We start from the raw sequence: 16,686 nt of genomic DNA on the forward strand, positions 1-16,686 counted from the left end.
CACAAGGTTTCTGTTTGGACTCATGCAGCCTCAGAATAAATATAATATAAATATAAATAAAATATCACTTTTTTTTTTTTTTACTAGATAAAAAAGGGGCATTCTTAGCTTCATTTCTTGTTACGTCATTCAAATGAGATCTGTTAAAGATCTTAACTTAAAAAGGCCTTCAAGGTTTCCTACTGCATCAGGACCATCTCCAATTATTGTAATCTACATCTGGCCACTGGACCCAGGTGGCAAGAGAAAATAAAGCTGGGGACTTTGCACAGCTCCCTCTCACTTAAATACAATTCACTTGCATCACCTCCCTGATGTCATGGCTGTCTTCAAGAATGAACAAAAAATTTAAAAAATAAAAAAAAAGGCCCATTTTTTTCTATTTTCAGGATTTGCAGTTACTATTTTTCCCTTCCAACTTGCTTGCCTCTAACAACTCCTTGATCATCTTCCTCTACATATAGAAACATTTCTACAGTGCTGGGAACTAGGAAAGGAGATGATAAGAAAGTATATTAGAATTACATCTAAAATAGACGCAATGAGGACCTAAAAGCTTACTATGATTTATATACACAACCTTTTTAATGAATTTTGTAACCTATATTTTGGCTGCAGAGAAGCTTCCTTGCCCTCTTCTCCACCAAGGGAACTGATGCAGGAAGAGATTCTTTTTGATTATAGACCAGGAAGTTCAAGGAGTTATGTCATGGGCCCCCTTTGGTAGTGTGATAAAGTATGTAAATTCTCTGAATGGTATTCTTAAAGGCATAAAACATACAGGATTAGAAAGAAAATTAGCTATATCAAAATACAATTTTAAAAAAAAGTTTAAATTCATGGATGCAATAGAGCACTGGCCCTCAAGTCAGGAGGATCTGAGTTCAAATCTGGCCTCAGACACTTGACACTTACTAGCACTATGATTCTGATCAAGTCACTCAACCACTTAACCACTAGCCAGAGGGAGGGAGGGAAGGAGGGAAAGAGGGAAAGAGGGAAAGAGGGAAGGGAGGGAGGGAGGGAGGGAGGGAGGGAGGGAGGGAGGAAGGAAGGAAGGAAGGAAGGAAGGAAGGAAGGAAGGAAGGAAGGAAGGAAGGAAGGAAGGAAGGAAGGAAGGAAGGAAGGAAGGAAGGAAGGAAGGAAGGAAGGAAGGAAGGAAGGAAGGAAGGAAGGAAGGAAGGGAGGGAGGGAGGGAGGGAGGGAGGGAGGGAGGGAGGGAGGGAGGGAGGGAGGAAGGAAGGAATGAAGGGAGGAAGGGAGGAAGGGAGGAAGGGAGGAAGGGAGGGAGGGAGGGAGGGAGGGAGGGAGGAAGGAAGGAAGGAAGGAAGGAAGGAAGGAAGGAAGGAAGGAAGGAAGGAAGGAAGGAAGGAAGGAAGGAAGGAAGGAAGGAAGGAAGGAAGGAAGGGAGGGAGGGAGGGAGGGAGGGAGGGAGGGAGGGAGGGAGGGAGGGAGGGAGGGAGGGAGGGAGGAAGGGGAAGAAAACAGGAAAAAGAATAGAGAGCAGAGGAGGAAGAAGAGGAGAAGAAAGGAGGGAGAGGAGGAGGAGAAGGAGAGGAGGAGGGGAGGAGGAGAGGAGGAGAGGAGGAGAGGAGGAGAGGAGGAGGAGGAGGAGGGGGAAGGAAGAGAGGAAGCTGTTTATAGATTCCAGATTAAGAATACTTGTTCTAGGATTTGGATCTATGTGTCAAACTTAAGATAGGTTCTTGGCTAATGATAGACTGCACCTAATAATGATGAATAAAAATATATTTACCTGGCAAAAGAGTTTCAAAATGAAAATAGATTCTTAGGAGAAAAAAAAGCTATACAAATAGTACTGTAGTGTCAGATATGATTAAGAGCAGCAGATTCAGGATCAAAAGAGTAGCAGCAAGGAAAAACCAATAATCCACAAGAGAGGATTTTGTACTTATTTTTATTTATTCTCTTTAGATTGATTCTTTATCTACTTATATATGGTTTTGTCTCCAACATTAGAAATAAACTTCTTGAGATTGGGGAATATTCCATCCTTCGTGTTTCTCTATTGCCTAGAACAGTGGCTGGAAGTTAATAGGCTCTTAATAAATGAGTGTTGGTTAATTAATAAAAAAAAAAAAAGAATACTTGTTCTAAACTATAGAGATTATTATTATATATAAAATCTAACAACGTTAAAACAAAGTTATTCCACTACAACAGTAAAACAGAAAAGGTCTAATGTTTAACAACCACCTAGGATTCAAAAGTTGTGAATAAAAGAAAATTATAAAATTTGTTTGTTCTTCAAAATATGACTAAATATAAAATTTTACTATAACAGTGAAGAATTACTTATAGAACAAATTTTTTCCCAAGATGAGAAAAATGCAAATCTAGATAGATAAGCAAGAGAATAGAGTGGAGCTCCTAACTAAAGTAAAATGGGAAATTAAGACAAGAAAAATAAAATACCAGCAAAATTGTCATGCAAAAAAAAATATCACAAAAAGAATAAAGCAACAAATTACACTGCAAATTTTCTAGAAACTCACTCAATATTATTTCCTACTGCAATAAATTCAGTAATAGGAGACAACCTTGGGCCTCTCTGTCAGAAAAGTACAAGATCCTAACATTATCTAAATTAATCAAACATTCAAAAGTACTTTACAAATATTTGTTTCCCACTACAAAATACTCTCACAGAATCAACTTCAAATTAAAGTCAGCAATATGAAACTCCAATCTACTAACAATACCTATAATTTACAGATGGAGTAAATTAAGCAAAGAAGAAAAAATTAAGTCAAGATAAGACAAAAATGAAAACATCTGTCCCAATAAATACTCTTATACTTCAGAGGTATGGTTTAACATAGATCAACTAAATTATTCATCAACTAAATATACATGAAAAAATGGAGTCATATAAAATCAGTACTATCTTTTCATTACTGATTTAGAAAAAGTAAAGAGGATTCTAAAAAGTACTGCAGGTTAACTTCCATCAAACAAGAGAAGTTTTCCAGCACTTAAGAATAGGGTAAAGTTAATTACTTTGTGGTGAAGAAGTCTGGAAAAACTTACAAAAGAAGCAACACATTCTAGGTGCCAACTGACCCACTTAGTTAAAAGAATTGATGGTGCTAAATTAATCCTAACTTATGACTACTGACAACCATCCTGTGCCTATAAAGTAAAATCAGATTCTTACCTGGGGAGGATAATTGCTCTCAGAAGACCATCGTGAAGATTGGTCATTTGGCTTATCCACTAAAATATTCCTAAAATAGAAGAAAAGAAAAATACCTTAAGTTTAAATCACTCTTAAGAACTGACTCTATTGGCAATATTAAAAATGAATCTTTTATCATGAATAGCAAAAAGAATATACAAATGCTTTAAAGTAAAGCAATTAGACCACAGAACAACAAACCAAACACCAATGCAGTACAATCTCATTATAGTAAAATTTATCTAGTAAACAGAAATCCCTTTCCTTATAGGTCTCTTAGTGGAATCACCCATACCTCAGGTGAGAAGAACTGCTTTCAATAGATCAGGCTCTACTTACTCCTCAAGAGGAAAGTACATACTTTCTCCCTACAATGTGACCTTGGGCAAATCAGCAATAGTCTAGTAAATATCAGGTTTAAACAAATACCTCACATCATAAACAAAGATGAGTTCCAAATGGATATATGATTCTGATATTAAAAAATCACATCATAAACAAATTGGAAAATAAAGAAATAAATTATATTTTATATTTGTGGATATGGAAGAGTTCATGATTAAACAAGGGATAGTAAGGATCAGAAGACAAAATGAGCAATTAAGATTACATAAAATTTAAAATATTTTACACATGATCTAACCACTCTCAAAAGCAATCTGGAACTATACCCAAAAGGCTATAAAACTACTGAGTCTGTATCCCAAAAAGATCATAAAAGAGAAAAAAGAACCCACATGTACAAAAATGTTTTAGCAGGCCTTTTTGTGGTGGGCAAGGAAATAGAAATTGAATGGATGCCCATCAGGTAGGGAATGGCTAAAAAGGAATGCAATAAAATGTTATTGCTCTATAAAAAAATGATGAGCAAGTTGATTTCAAAAAAGCCTGGAAGAACCTATGTGAACTGATGTCGAGTGAAGTGAAGAGAACAAAGAGAATATTGTACACAGCAACAAGATTATGGGATGATCAACTGTGATGAACTTGGCTCTCTTCTCAATGAGATGAATCAAAGTCCGTCCAATAAATGGAGATGGAAAATCCAGAGAGAAAACTATGGAGACTGAATGGGGATCAAAGCATAGTATTTTTACTTTTTTGTTTGTTTTTGTCTTTTTTTGAGGTATTTTCCCTTATGATTTGATTTTTCTTGCATAGCATGACAAATATAGAAATATGTTCAAAGAACTGTACATATTTTATCTATATCAGATTGCTTGCAGTCTTGGGGATGGGGGAAATAAAGGAGGAAGGATGCAAAATTTGGAACACGAAGATTTATAGAAATGAATATTGAAAATTATCCATGTTTTGCCTATGTTTGGACAAATAAAATACTACTGAAAATTTAAAAATAAAATTTTTTTAAAAGATTGCACAAACAAAATCATTAACTGTTAAGATTGGAAAGGAAGTAGTTAAAGGGAAGAAATCTTTGCAACAAGTTTCTCTGATAAAGATTTCAATTTCAAGATAAATAAGGAACTGATTCAAATTTAAAATAATAGAAGTCAGATAAATAGTGAAAAAAATATATATAAAAAGCCAGTTCTCAAGGAAAGAAATTCAAACTAATAGATAGTTTATATTATGATAAAGAATATAATTGTGTTAAATTATATTAGAGAAATGCAAACGTGAGATTCCACCAAGTTTGCAAAGGCCACAAAAGAGAGATATGACAAAAGTTGGAGGTCTTTGAAACTATGCTTCAAATGTTATTTAAACCCTTTGATCCAATAATGCCATTACTATGCCTATAATTCAAATGGATCATAGAAAAAAGAAAAGGATTCTTAAGTACCAAAGTATTTATAGTGACTTTTTTTTTTTTAAATAGTGGCAAAGATCTGGAAACTAGGGAACATCTGAAGAAATATATGTGTGTGTGTGTGTGTGTATATATTATATGAATATAAAGGAATAATACTGTTGTAAGAAACAATGAAGGGAATGATTTCAAAGGTATTTAGAGTTTCTATGAATGGATTCAGGGCAAAATAGAATCAGGAGAAAATTTATATAATAATATTGTAAAAAAACAAACAATTCTGAACTCTGATCAGTATAGGGAATGAGTAACCATAATTACAAAGGATCAATGATAAAGAACACTATCTAAAAGAGAGATGGCAAATTAAAATATACAAAATGAGACACTTTTTTAAAAACACAGTCAATGTCGGAATTTGTTTTGCTTAATTGCATGTTTGTTACAAGAGTTTCCTTTTGGTCTCCTTTCCTTTGGCTTCAGAAAATGGAGGGAGACAGGAGGATAGAAAATATAAGTTAAATGAAAAAAATAATTAAGTCTAAGTGAGAGGGGCTGAACTCAGGTAATAGCTATATGGAGTGGAGAAAAGGGGTCAGATGAGAGAATGAAAAGATAGAAAAGGGAATACGGCAACTGACTGATATGTGGGAGGAGGGATGATGAGCAGTTAAATCTAAAGAGACAGTTACAAACTTGGGGAAGATTTGTGGAATAAGATGTTAAGTTCATTTTTGCATTTGGTGAATTAAAGGGGTATAACTGGAGCCCCTTGGGAGGGGGGTGAGTAGAGCGAAAGAGATGTCATTTATATATAGAGGATAGTTAAATCTGTAGAATCTGATGATGTAAACAACATAGCAGGTGATACAAAAATTGATCTCTCTCAGTCTCCTTTACTGAATCTTCATTGAGGTCATACTTGCTTGGTCTCTATCCTGGGTCCTCTTCTTTTCTCCCTCTACATTATTTCACTTGGGGATCTATCCCATCAACTCATGTCAATTCATTGACCTCCAGGCTGATGAGGCTCAGATTTATTTATTTAGCTCTAGTCTCTCTCCTAAACTCCAGATTCAATTCTCCAATTACTTACGAGAAATCTCACATTAGTGTCTAAAATAGAAGTCAATTTTCCTCCCATACTTGCCTCTCTTAACTGCCCTATTATTGATAAGGGCAGCACCATCCTTTTAGTATCCCAGCTTGAACCACAGGTGACAACCTCAACTCCTCGTCCTCTTTCACCTTTGTTATCTAATCAATTGTCAATTCCTACAGTTTTTTCCTTTATCCTCTTCTCTTTTACTGTTACCACCCTGGTGCTGGTCCTCATTGCCTCACATATATACTAGAGAAATAATCTTTTGATTTGTTTCTCTGATTCAATCTTCTCCATTTAAGTGTCAAATTGTTGTTCCTAAAGCATAAATATGACCATAGCATCACCTTATTCAATAAATTCCAGTGGCTCCCTACTGTCAACTGATCACAATCAAACAGAAAATCCTGTTTATTTTAAAACTCTTCCAACCTGGCCTTTCCTACCTTTCCAGTATTCTTACATCTTATTCCCTTCCATTTGGACCTCCTGTTGTTCTTCAAATATGACACAATCTTCTAATTTTGAGTCTTTTCACTGGCTGTTCTCCCATATCTGGAATCTTCTCCCTTCTTATCTTCAATTCCTGGTTTCCTTTGCTTATTTCAAGTCTCAGTTAAAGTTTTATTTTCTACAAAAAGTTTTTCTTAGGCTTTCTTAGTCTTAATGCTTTCTAAGACTATTCTTTACTTATTTTGCATATATGTTGTTTGTACACAATTGTTTTCATGTTGTCTTCCCTATTAGACTGTGAACTCCTTGAAAACAAAGACTGACTTTTTTTTTTTTTGGAGGGGGGGTGCTAGGTTCTTACTAAGTGCTAAATCGGTACTAACAATTCTCTAGTTCTGGCCTTTAGGGGAGTTTTACCTCTGTGAACTCCTAGGGAGGAGCTTGCATGCTTAGGAGGAGCAAGTTCATTGGTTGAAGTAATTTTTCCCAGAAGCCCTTGCGTTATCCCAGCCCATTCTCTGGGAGGATAAAAGAAGACACCATTGAGCAAGGAGAGTCTTGTCTGGGCCAGACCTGGGGCGGCTCTCTGGAGGAAGAAAGAGTCTCTACAGGAGGTCAGAGTTAGCGGCAGTTGAGACAGCAGATCTCCTCCCAGAGAGCAATCAGCAGTTTCTGGAGACAACAGCACATTACAGGGGGGCCTTTCTTTGCATCTTTGCATAACACCTGGTACACAGTAAACACATAATGCTTACCAAGTTGGCTAGGTGGCATGTAAAAGAAACAAAATATAGAAAAAGTACTGAAAATAAACGTGAGAAAGAAAAGAGTGCTTTCAGTTGGGGAATCAGAGTTTAGGAAATGAAAATGCCTTTGGAGGTTAAGCCTCTTATTTTACCTATTAGAAAAATGAAGTCCAAGGATGTAATATAGCGTGCCTACTGTCATAGAAAAATTATATGGCAACAGTCAGGATTCAAACCCAGGGAATGACTTTAAAAAAAGAAACTTCTTTCTCAGAAAATAAGCAAATGGTGAAAAAGTCAAATGAGATTTAATTTCAAAACTGAAACTAAGTCAAATTTCACAAAGTATATTATATTAGAGGGAGAATTAAGAAATCAACAATTAGAAATAAGAATGAGGGACTAAGAAAAAAGCTAGTAAGACAATGAATTACAAATAAATGCCCTTCTGGATCCACTTGAAGAAATAGAAGGACTTAGGTAATATTATTAGAAAAAATTAGAAAAATGATATGAGTATTATTGATTATAATATGAAATTAGAAACAATATAGTCAAGGTATCAATTGTTGGACTAGGATTTTTATGGGTACTATATTCAAACTGTAGAAATTAATGAAGAAGATGGTTTCACAAAAGTCTTTAATATTCCATGGCTATAAGTCTAAGATAAATAGAATTCCTGCCAATCTCTCAGTTCATAGAGCTACTCAGATGGATTAATCTCCTACCACCTAGTGGCAAGTAGGAGCATTGCAGAGTTCATTAACAATGAGGAAATTCCCCTTTCCAAGGTACTGAAACCTATGTCTACTAAATTTTATCATCATGTTTCCCAAAAATGCAGTTTTAGTTGTCATTCCCTAACCCCTCCCCCAAAAGAGTTGGAAGTGGATGTGATGATGAGCTCAAACAAGAATGTAAAGTACAATTATAGCATGTACTATAATTATACCATACTAAAATAAATCATATTGTATAATATCCATTTGCTAGTTTCTTCATTTAGAAAATTAGGGAATTGGACTGGATGGTTTATAAGGCTCCTAACAACTACAAACTTCTATAGTTTTACAATTCTCCAGAAAAATAAACTGAAATGAATAAATGAACAAATCACTTAATAAGCAATTAATGTACCAAGTGAAAATAAGATTAACTAGCAAGAATAGTGTCAGGAATCAAGCAAGAAAGGGATTTTCTGAACTAAAAAGTTCAATTTAATACTTGGAATTTAATATTGTTAAATGTGTCCCACTAATTGAATAAAATGGGGGAGGGAACCCTAACAGTTTAATTCAATTATATGTAATTTTGAGAGTCAATAAGAAATATCAGAATTGGATTTTAAATCAGAAATAACTAAATTCAAGTTCTTCCTGTAACATATAATAATGACTATGTGACACTAGACCAGAGGTTCTCAAACTGCGGAGTGCTGAGGACTTTTATGCCGCCCGCTAGGTTAGGGCAAATGGGCTGAGGGGCAGAGACAGAGTGTGAGGTTTTGTTTTTACTATAGTCTGGCCCTCCAACAGTCTGAAGGACAGTGAACTGGCCCCCTATTTAATAAGTTTGAGGACCATTGCTCTAGACAAATGACTTAAAATACCAGTGACCTAGGCAACTCTCCAAGAGCCTAAGTTGGTAGAAAACATATCCTCACTTGGGAATTCCCTATGCCAAGGACATCACAGATCTAGACTCTTCTACCTTGAATGGCTATACACTTCAATTTACTGGATGAATTATTGGAGGAATACTACTAGAGGAGATGAGAATAAAGTCTAGAACCAAGAAACACCCTTTCTGGAAGAAAAATTCATTCTACACATTTGAGCTAGGAAAAAAAAAATAATAATTAAAAACCAGGGCAGAGGACCCAAGAAACTTCTGAGTTTCATCATCAAACTCATTACTATTCAGACTCTATACAAAATATCCTTCAGCTTAAGGAAAACAAGGAGGAGGGAAAAAAAAAAAAAAAAAAAAAAAACTAGAAAAGGAAAGAGATTAACATGACAGCAGTAATCAAAGAAACTTCAAATGATCTGTTGAGAACTCCATCCCCTGTTACAACCAACCTTAGCCTTCCTACCAAGAGCTGCCTATCCTCTGGGCTTAAGAGCTTCAATCTTTTTTGGGCACCAGCATGTAAAAAGAATGCCCACTCAATTTCTCAACTTTTTGTACAATCCTACTCCCAACTTTCTTGCCTGTTTCTGGAAAATCTGAGGAATGTCTTTAGTGACATATCCAGTGAAGGAAAACACTTCAAAGGCACAAGAATAAATAGTGCTAAACAAAACTTCTATGGTAAGACAGAACAAGCATTAAGACCCTCAAAGCTACCACCAAAGATAAGCCAAAAGCAAATCTTGGGGAGGGGATAACAGATAACAAAAGAGAAATTTAAAAGAAAAAAAGAAAATTAATTCTTCAGAACATTGACATCAATTGGTCCTGGCCCCTAATCTGAATACCTACCAGTTAAGTTCCAGATAACCAGAAATAATAGTGGGTGAATCTCAAAAAGATTTCTAAAGGCTTCCTTAGGGAAAGATATCACACCAAACAATATAAGTAAACATTCAAAAATGCAGAAAACTCAGAGATGAAGATGATAAATGAAAGAACCCACCCCTAGTATGGGAGGAAACAAACACCACACTTAAAGGGATAAAAATAAAAAAGGTTAATAATAAAGGTTTCTAAGAGTACCCCTTCTTTTGTGCTTTAGGGAATCCTCTCCAACCCCTCATAACCATAACTTTGGGCCTTTAGCAAAGGGCTTAGCCTAGAAAACACTTACAGAGGACTAGGAAACCCAAAAGAGAAAGAATGATAAAAAATTAGATTTAGCCTTCACTAAAGTAACAAATCAGAATCTCCCTCTAGTAGTTTTTCAACTGATAACCCTCACCATATGAGGAAAAGAAAACTCATCAAACTTTGATGCTGTGACAAAACAAAGAAAAATCATGCAGAGTTAGTGACACCAAAGTACTAGGCCTGCTGACAGTAAAGGGACTGGCAATAACTAGATTTTCAGCAAATATATCATAGAAAATTGAGCTATAAATGATAGGATATACAGAAGCTAACTAAGGAAAAGTGAAGAAGCATTTTTATAAGAGCCATGTGAAAGAAAAACTGCTTTGTACAAAAAACCTCCAAAAAATAAAATTCCCCAAAGATGGTGAAAATACCATGATAAAGTCTGCAAACCCCCCTGTAACAATGGTGGAATATCTCCAACAACTTCAGAATGATTCAGAAAAGCAATCATATAAGAAAAAAAAAATTTAAGTGAGATAAATTACATTTCTTAAGAAGTTAATCCATGTAGTCAAAAATTAGTTAATTTGGAATAAAAAAGAAAAAGATACTAGTGGTACCTTAAAACAAGCTAACAGAAATGCTTTGCAAAAATGCAAAGTTAGAAGGGAAAAAATGGCCCAAAGCAGCAAAAAGATTAGAAAACATGAATTTTTAAAAAATATATACTGAAAGCAAAGATAAACAACAAAGAATAATCTAAGGATCACAAATTTTCCAGAAAAAACATCACCAAAAATAAATAAACAAAGCCATCCTCCAAAAAATATAGGAAAATGATAACAAATTACTGATCTAGGGAATCCACAGAACACTTAACAAAAAGAAATGCCAATTTTAAAATACTGCAACTAACTTCAAGTATTGGAGCTAAACTTCTATGGCATGGGATCATACATCTAACATTAACCACCACTAAGAAAGAAAATGTGGTTTGGTACCAGTGTACAACTCAGAGATAGCTGTATAAACTTTTTTGAGTTTATAGTGGTATATAGTATAAATTATTGGTTGAAATAATCAATTATTTCTAGCAGTTCCTGTGATTTCTTCTTACTACCCAAGAGGGAGAATAAGGAAAAAGGGAGAATATGTAGGAAGGAAATGAGGGAAGGAAGCAGGGAGGGAGGGAGAGAGGGAGGAAAAGAAGAAAGAGGAGGAGGAGGGAGGGAGGGAAGAAGAAAAGAGAGGGAGGAAGGAAGGAAAAAAGGAAGGGGGGAGAGAGGAGGAAGATTTAAACCCACTAATATGGCTTATGGAAATCATGGTTTATTATTTTTCAGTCAAATTTTTCAAGAAGATACTGGAAGAGCTTTAACAATGTAAATGAAAAGAAAATTGAACTCTTAAGGAACAGAAAAATCCTAAAGAACAGATCCTAAGGTCTTAAAGAAGGTCCCACAGGTCCTAAAGAACAGATAATGAAATATGCTTTTTACCCTCACAACAAAAATATAGAGATAGAAAATGTATTTATTGTCAGATGTTGGTATTATGTCAGATTTTTTTTTTTGGCTTATTAAACATCTTTGTCATATTGACGAGTTCAATCTGGGGGCAGGGAAGAATAATTCTATAACACCAAGCAAAGTCTCAAAGAAAACTAGAGTTTTGGAATAAGTTCAAATAGAATTCCTAGGAGAAATGAAAGATTCTTTAAAAATTAATATTCTATAAATGAGAGTTAAAAACTGGGAAAAGAGAGTTACTGAAGAAAGATGAAAATTTGATTTGGGAAAGGAAGTGTAGATGATTTTTTTTAAAGTATTAAGAAAACTTTTAAAAAATAAAAGAATATGCCCCTTTAAATTGCCTTCTCTTCCTTTAAGGACTCACTCAGTGGCTTTCTGGAGCCTTCCTAATCATTTCCAAATTCAAAGGTACCTCCATATGTTCAGATTTCTCAAAGTACATCATTGGGATTTCTGCCTTAATTACAAGAGGCATGTGATCAAATTGATGAACTACAAAGAAACTTTGAACAGCAAATACAAGAGTCAATAAAAACACATTAAAATGTAAATATAAGCAAACAATTTATAAGGGAATAAACTGCTTTTTTTGTAATATGGGTATATGATACATATATCTCCCTCAGGACCTTATCATTATCAGAGAGTCTAATTAGACACAGTACCTGGGAAGAGTTCTGTTAAGTCTTCATGTTCTTAAAAAAAATTTGGAAAAAAAGAGGTAAAGAGGACTACATTAAAGAGGAAAGGGGAGATGTAGGACAAGGAAAATTACCCCATGTAATCAGAGTAAACTAGTAGAAGACGACTACACAAAAGAAGGAAGAGTTGGGGATAGTGGTCAAAACTTGAACCTCACTATAATCTGAACTGGTCAAAGGAAGGGAGCATACACATATAAATTTGCAATACATTTAACAAGAGGAAAGAGAAGAGGGGAAAGAAAAAAAAAGAGAATAAGGAATACAAATTAAGAAAAAATGACTTAAGTAAAAGTAACTTCAACTAAGGATATATAAAAATATTTAGTCTTTTTTCAGAGGCAAAGAACTGAAAACTTGGAAAGGGGGAAATGCGCATCAACTGGATCAAGGCTGAACATTTTTATGGTACATGAATGTAATAAAATACCATTGTGCAATAAGAAATGATGAATAGTTCAGAGAAAACTGGAAAGACTTGAATAAGTTAACAGAGTGAAATGAGCAGAATAGCAGAATAATTTATATAATTACACCAATAAAAGCAAACAACTCTGAAAGACTTAGGTCAATGCAAAAAGTCAACCATAATTCCAGAGACCTCATGATGAAACATTCTCCCTACCTCCTGACAGAGAGGAAGTAGATACAGACTAAAAATTAAGACATAATTTTGTTTGGATACGATCAATTCAGGAAACTTTTTTTTTTTGCTGACTATTATTTAATATAACATGATCTTATTTTTCTTTCTCAGAGGGATGGAGAAAGCATTTTTTTTTTTTGCTGATAGAGAAAAATTAATAAAATTTTGGAAAGCAATATGACTGAAAGTGTATTATTATTTGGTTAAACCCTGTGTTACTACTCTGGGGGTCCTGGAGATAGGAAAGAATTTTAAATAATTATTTAGTAACTTGATCAATGTCATTAGCCAAGAGGGTGAATTTCTTTTTTTAGATGTTTTTTAATGAATGATATACAATATGCCAACCAAAAAAAGGTCATGAAACATAAAACAAAAACAACTGTCTTTCATTAGGTGCCATATTCCTCTGAATGTTGATATTTATCATATACAAAGCAAAATTCAGCTGTCTGATTTCAATTCAGCACATAAATCCATTCTTTTTCTTTATGTGGTTTCACTTAGTGGATAGATGCTATTTATTCCTTAATTTTCTATTCACATTTAGCATTTTAGTTTTGATTTTGAATGAATGTGAGCAATAGTAAAAAGGCCAATTTGTTTGAATTACACTACAGAATAAGATGCAATATTGCAAAGGTAAGTTGGGGGCTGAAGTCTCTTGAGCTTTAAGTATCAAAGAAAAAAGTTTATTTTTGATCTTAAAGTTAATCAAAATTACTAGGGTAAGGGAAAAATAATCAAATCTAAGCTAAGGAAAATCAGTTTGGTAACAATATGTAGAATGAATACAGTTAGGGGAAAAGACTAAAAGAACATTTTAGTAGTCTGGGAAAGAGGTGATGAGACAGGTTCTCAACTAGGGTAGAAGTTGTATAAGTGAGGAAAAGGAGCTGGGTACAAGATCTCTTTAAAGACAGAAATAAGATTTGGCAACTGTTTGTATACACTGAATGAAATAAAGAAAGGAGTCAAAGATGAAACAAAAGTGCAAACCTATGTGCCTAGAAATCCATCCTCCACAGATATGAAAGGATCTAGAAGGGTAAGTATACTTAGGGGACAGGTAGATGGAATCTCAATCACTGATGCTTTGGGTACCTAGGTTACAGTTAATCACTCCAGGGAGACAACTATGGTTCAGAAGGGGAGAAGTTGGAAGATTTTATAGACATGAAATAAAGCAAGGGAGTCTTGGTCCAAAAATGAGCCATTGTAATTATGTTGGAGACCATCTCTACAAATGGTTAACATGGGGATGGTGGGATGTTTCCTATCTAATCACCATCAGAATGGCTAATTATACACAGTAGGGAAAATAATGAACAACTGCACTGTGTCATTTGGGGACCCATGATTTTTAAGAGCTGTAAAAGCCCCAAATGAAATTTATAAAAAGATAGAAAATCATAAATATAGAGAGTGATGTAATACTCTTTCTGTTGTAGCTTTTTAAATGCCCACATTTCTGGATCAATTCTGACTTGTTACAAAATTTGTTAGAAAAACCACTTTGCAAAACTTCACAAAGAAATTCTGAACCCCTTACTTCTGTGTAAAAATAAATTCAAATAATTAGTATAATATACTGTCTTTAACTTCATTCTAAAAAGACAGTATATATTAAATGTTTGGGGTTTTTTTGTTTAAATAATCAACTTAATGCCCACATTGTCTCCAAAGAGGAGATAAAGATGCTTAAGCAATTTCAATTTTTCTCTAAGGATTCCAAAGAGCTTTGGAAACATCATACCTACGCATATATCACCATCACTGAAATTTTACCTACCTCTGGGGAAGAAGAATAGCAACAAAATAAATAAACACTCTAGTATGATGAGGTGGAGATAGGAAACTCTCACTAACCACAATCAAATCCATGTAGTTCACAATATCTCTACAAAACAAAGATGTACTAAAAGATATAGAATATGTTAAAAATATATATATAGTACTCAATTTCTTAATATCTCAGAAAAACAAATTTGTGTCAATCTTGCTAAGAATTAAAATTTCTGCTTCTCGCAAATGAAAGAGCAAGAAAGGAAAACTAAATTTGAAACGAAATTTGCCTTAGCTTATTAAATAGTATTCCTCAAAAGTAGTACAAACATAGTGATTCTTTTTGTGGGAGCAAAAAATTGGAAAGTAAGATTGGGAAATGGCTGAATAAGTTATGGCATATGAAAGTAAGGGAATATTATTGTTCTATAAAAAATGATGAACAAGTTGATTTTAGAAAGGTCTGGAATGATTTACACAAATATGGGGGCAGCAGTGGATAGAGCACCAGCTCTGAATTCAGGAGGACCCAAGTTCAAATCTGATCTCAGACACTTAACACTTCCTAGCTGTGTGACCCTGGGCAAGTCACTTAACCCCAGCCTCAAAAAAAAAAAAAAAAAAAAAAAAAGATTTACACAAACTGATGCTAAGGAACACAAGTAGAACCAAAAATACATTATACATAGAAACAGCAAGATTGTGTAATGTAATGATCAACTATGAAAAACTTGCTTCTTCTCAGCTGTTCAGTGATCTAAAACAATTCCAATAAATTTTGGATAGAAAACACCATCTGCATCCAGAAAGAGAACTATAGAGAATGAATATAAATTAACACATGCTATTATGCTATGTTCATTTTTTTCTTTTTCTTGTTTTATTTGTCTCATGGTTTTGCCCTTTTGTTCTGATTTTTCTATCCCAACATGATTCATAAAGAAAAAAATGTATTTTAAAAACTAGTGTACATACATAACCAGAAAAATAAAGAAAACTAAAAGAAAAAAAGTAGTACAAGTAAATAATATATATGCTAAAACTTGGAAAGGGTTGCAACTGATACAAGATTTCTGGGAAAAAAACAAATTACTTTTAATCACCCTAAAATGCATCAAAAATACCAATGCTAATAAATGATCAAATGATGTGGACAAACAATTTTCAGATGAAGAAATTAAAACCATTTCTAGTCATGTGAAAAAATGCTCTAAATAATTATTGATTAAAGAAATACAAATTAAAACCACTATATACCTCTCAGATTGGCTAAGATGACAGGAAAAGATAATGATAAATGTTGGAGAGATGTGGGAACAATGGAACATTAATGCACTGTTGGTGGAGTTATGAACTGATCCAACCATTCTAGAGAGCAATTTGGAACTATGTCCAAAGGGCTATCAAACTGTGCATACCCTTTGATCCAATAATTTCTCTACTGGGTCTGTATCCCAAAAATACAGGAGTTAAATGTGGAAATGGAATGGAAGAGAACCCACATGTGCAAAAATATTAGCAGCCCTTTTTATAGCGGCAAGGAACTTGAAACCGAATGGACCCATCAGTTGGAGAATGGCTGAATAAGGTATGGTATATGAATGGTATGGAATATTATTTATTCTAAAAGAAACAATCAGCAGGATGAGTTCAGAAAGGCCTGGAGAAACTTACATGAACTGATGCTGAATGAAGTAAGTAGAACCAAGAGAACATTGTACACAGTAACAAGATTATATGATGATCAGCACTGATGGACATGGCACTTTTCAACAATGAGGTGATTCAGGCCAATTACAATAAACTTGTGATATAGAGAGCCATCTGCATCCAGAGAGAGAACTGTGGGGACTGAATGTAGATCACAACATAGTATTTTCACCTTTTTTTGTTGTTTGCTTGCTTTTTTTTTTTTTTTTTCCATGTTTCACATATATTCAATTACTTGCTGTCTGCGGTAGGGGATAGAG

At 34.3% G+C, this 16,686-nt stretch overlaps 1 protein-coding gene across 4 annotated transcripts in view; it reads right to left on the reverse strand.

Moving 5' to 3' along the window:
• MKLN1 (muskelin 1) overlaps positions 1–16,686 on the reverse strand; it is a 215,949-nt gene that overhangs the window by 177,861 nt on the left and 21,402 nt on the right. For all 4 annotated transcript variants that reach the window (XR_012482324.1, XM_074267933.1, XM_074267932.1 and 1 more), the window contains one exon: positions 3,179–3,248. Coding sequence is in view for 3 of the 4 variants with exons in the window: in XM_074267933.1 (XP_074124034.1) it covers positions 3,179–3,248 (70 nt within the window). In the remaining variant the exon portion in view is untranslated. The remainder of the gene's footprint in view (positions 1–3,178; positions 3,249–16,686) is intronic.

Source organism: Sminthopsis crassicaudata, chromosome 5, assembly GCF_048593235.1.
Source record: "Sminthopsis crassicaudata isolate SCR6 chromosome 5, ASM4859323v1, whole genome shotgun sequence".
NCBI lineage: Eukaryota > Metazoa > Chordata > Mammalia > Dasyuromorphia > Dasyuridae > Sminthopsis > Sminthopsis crassicaudata.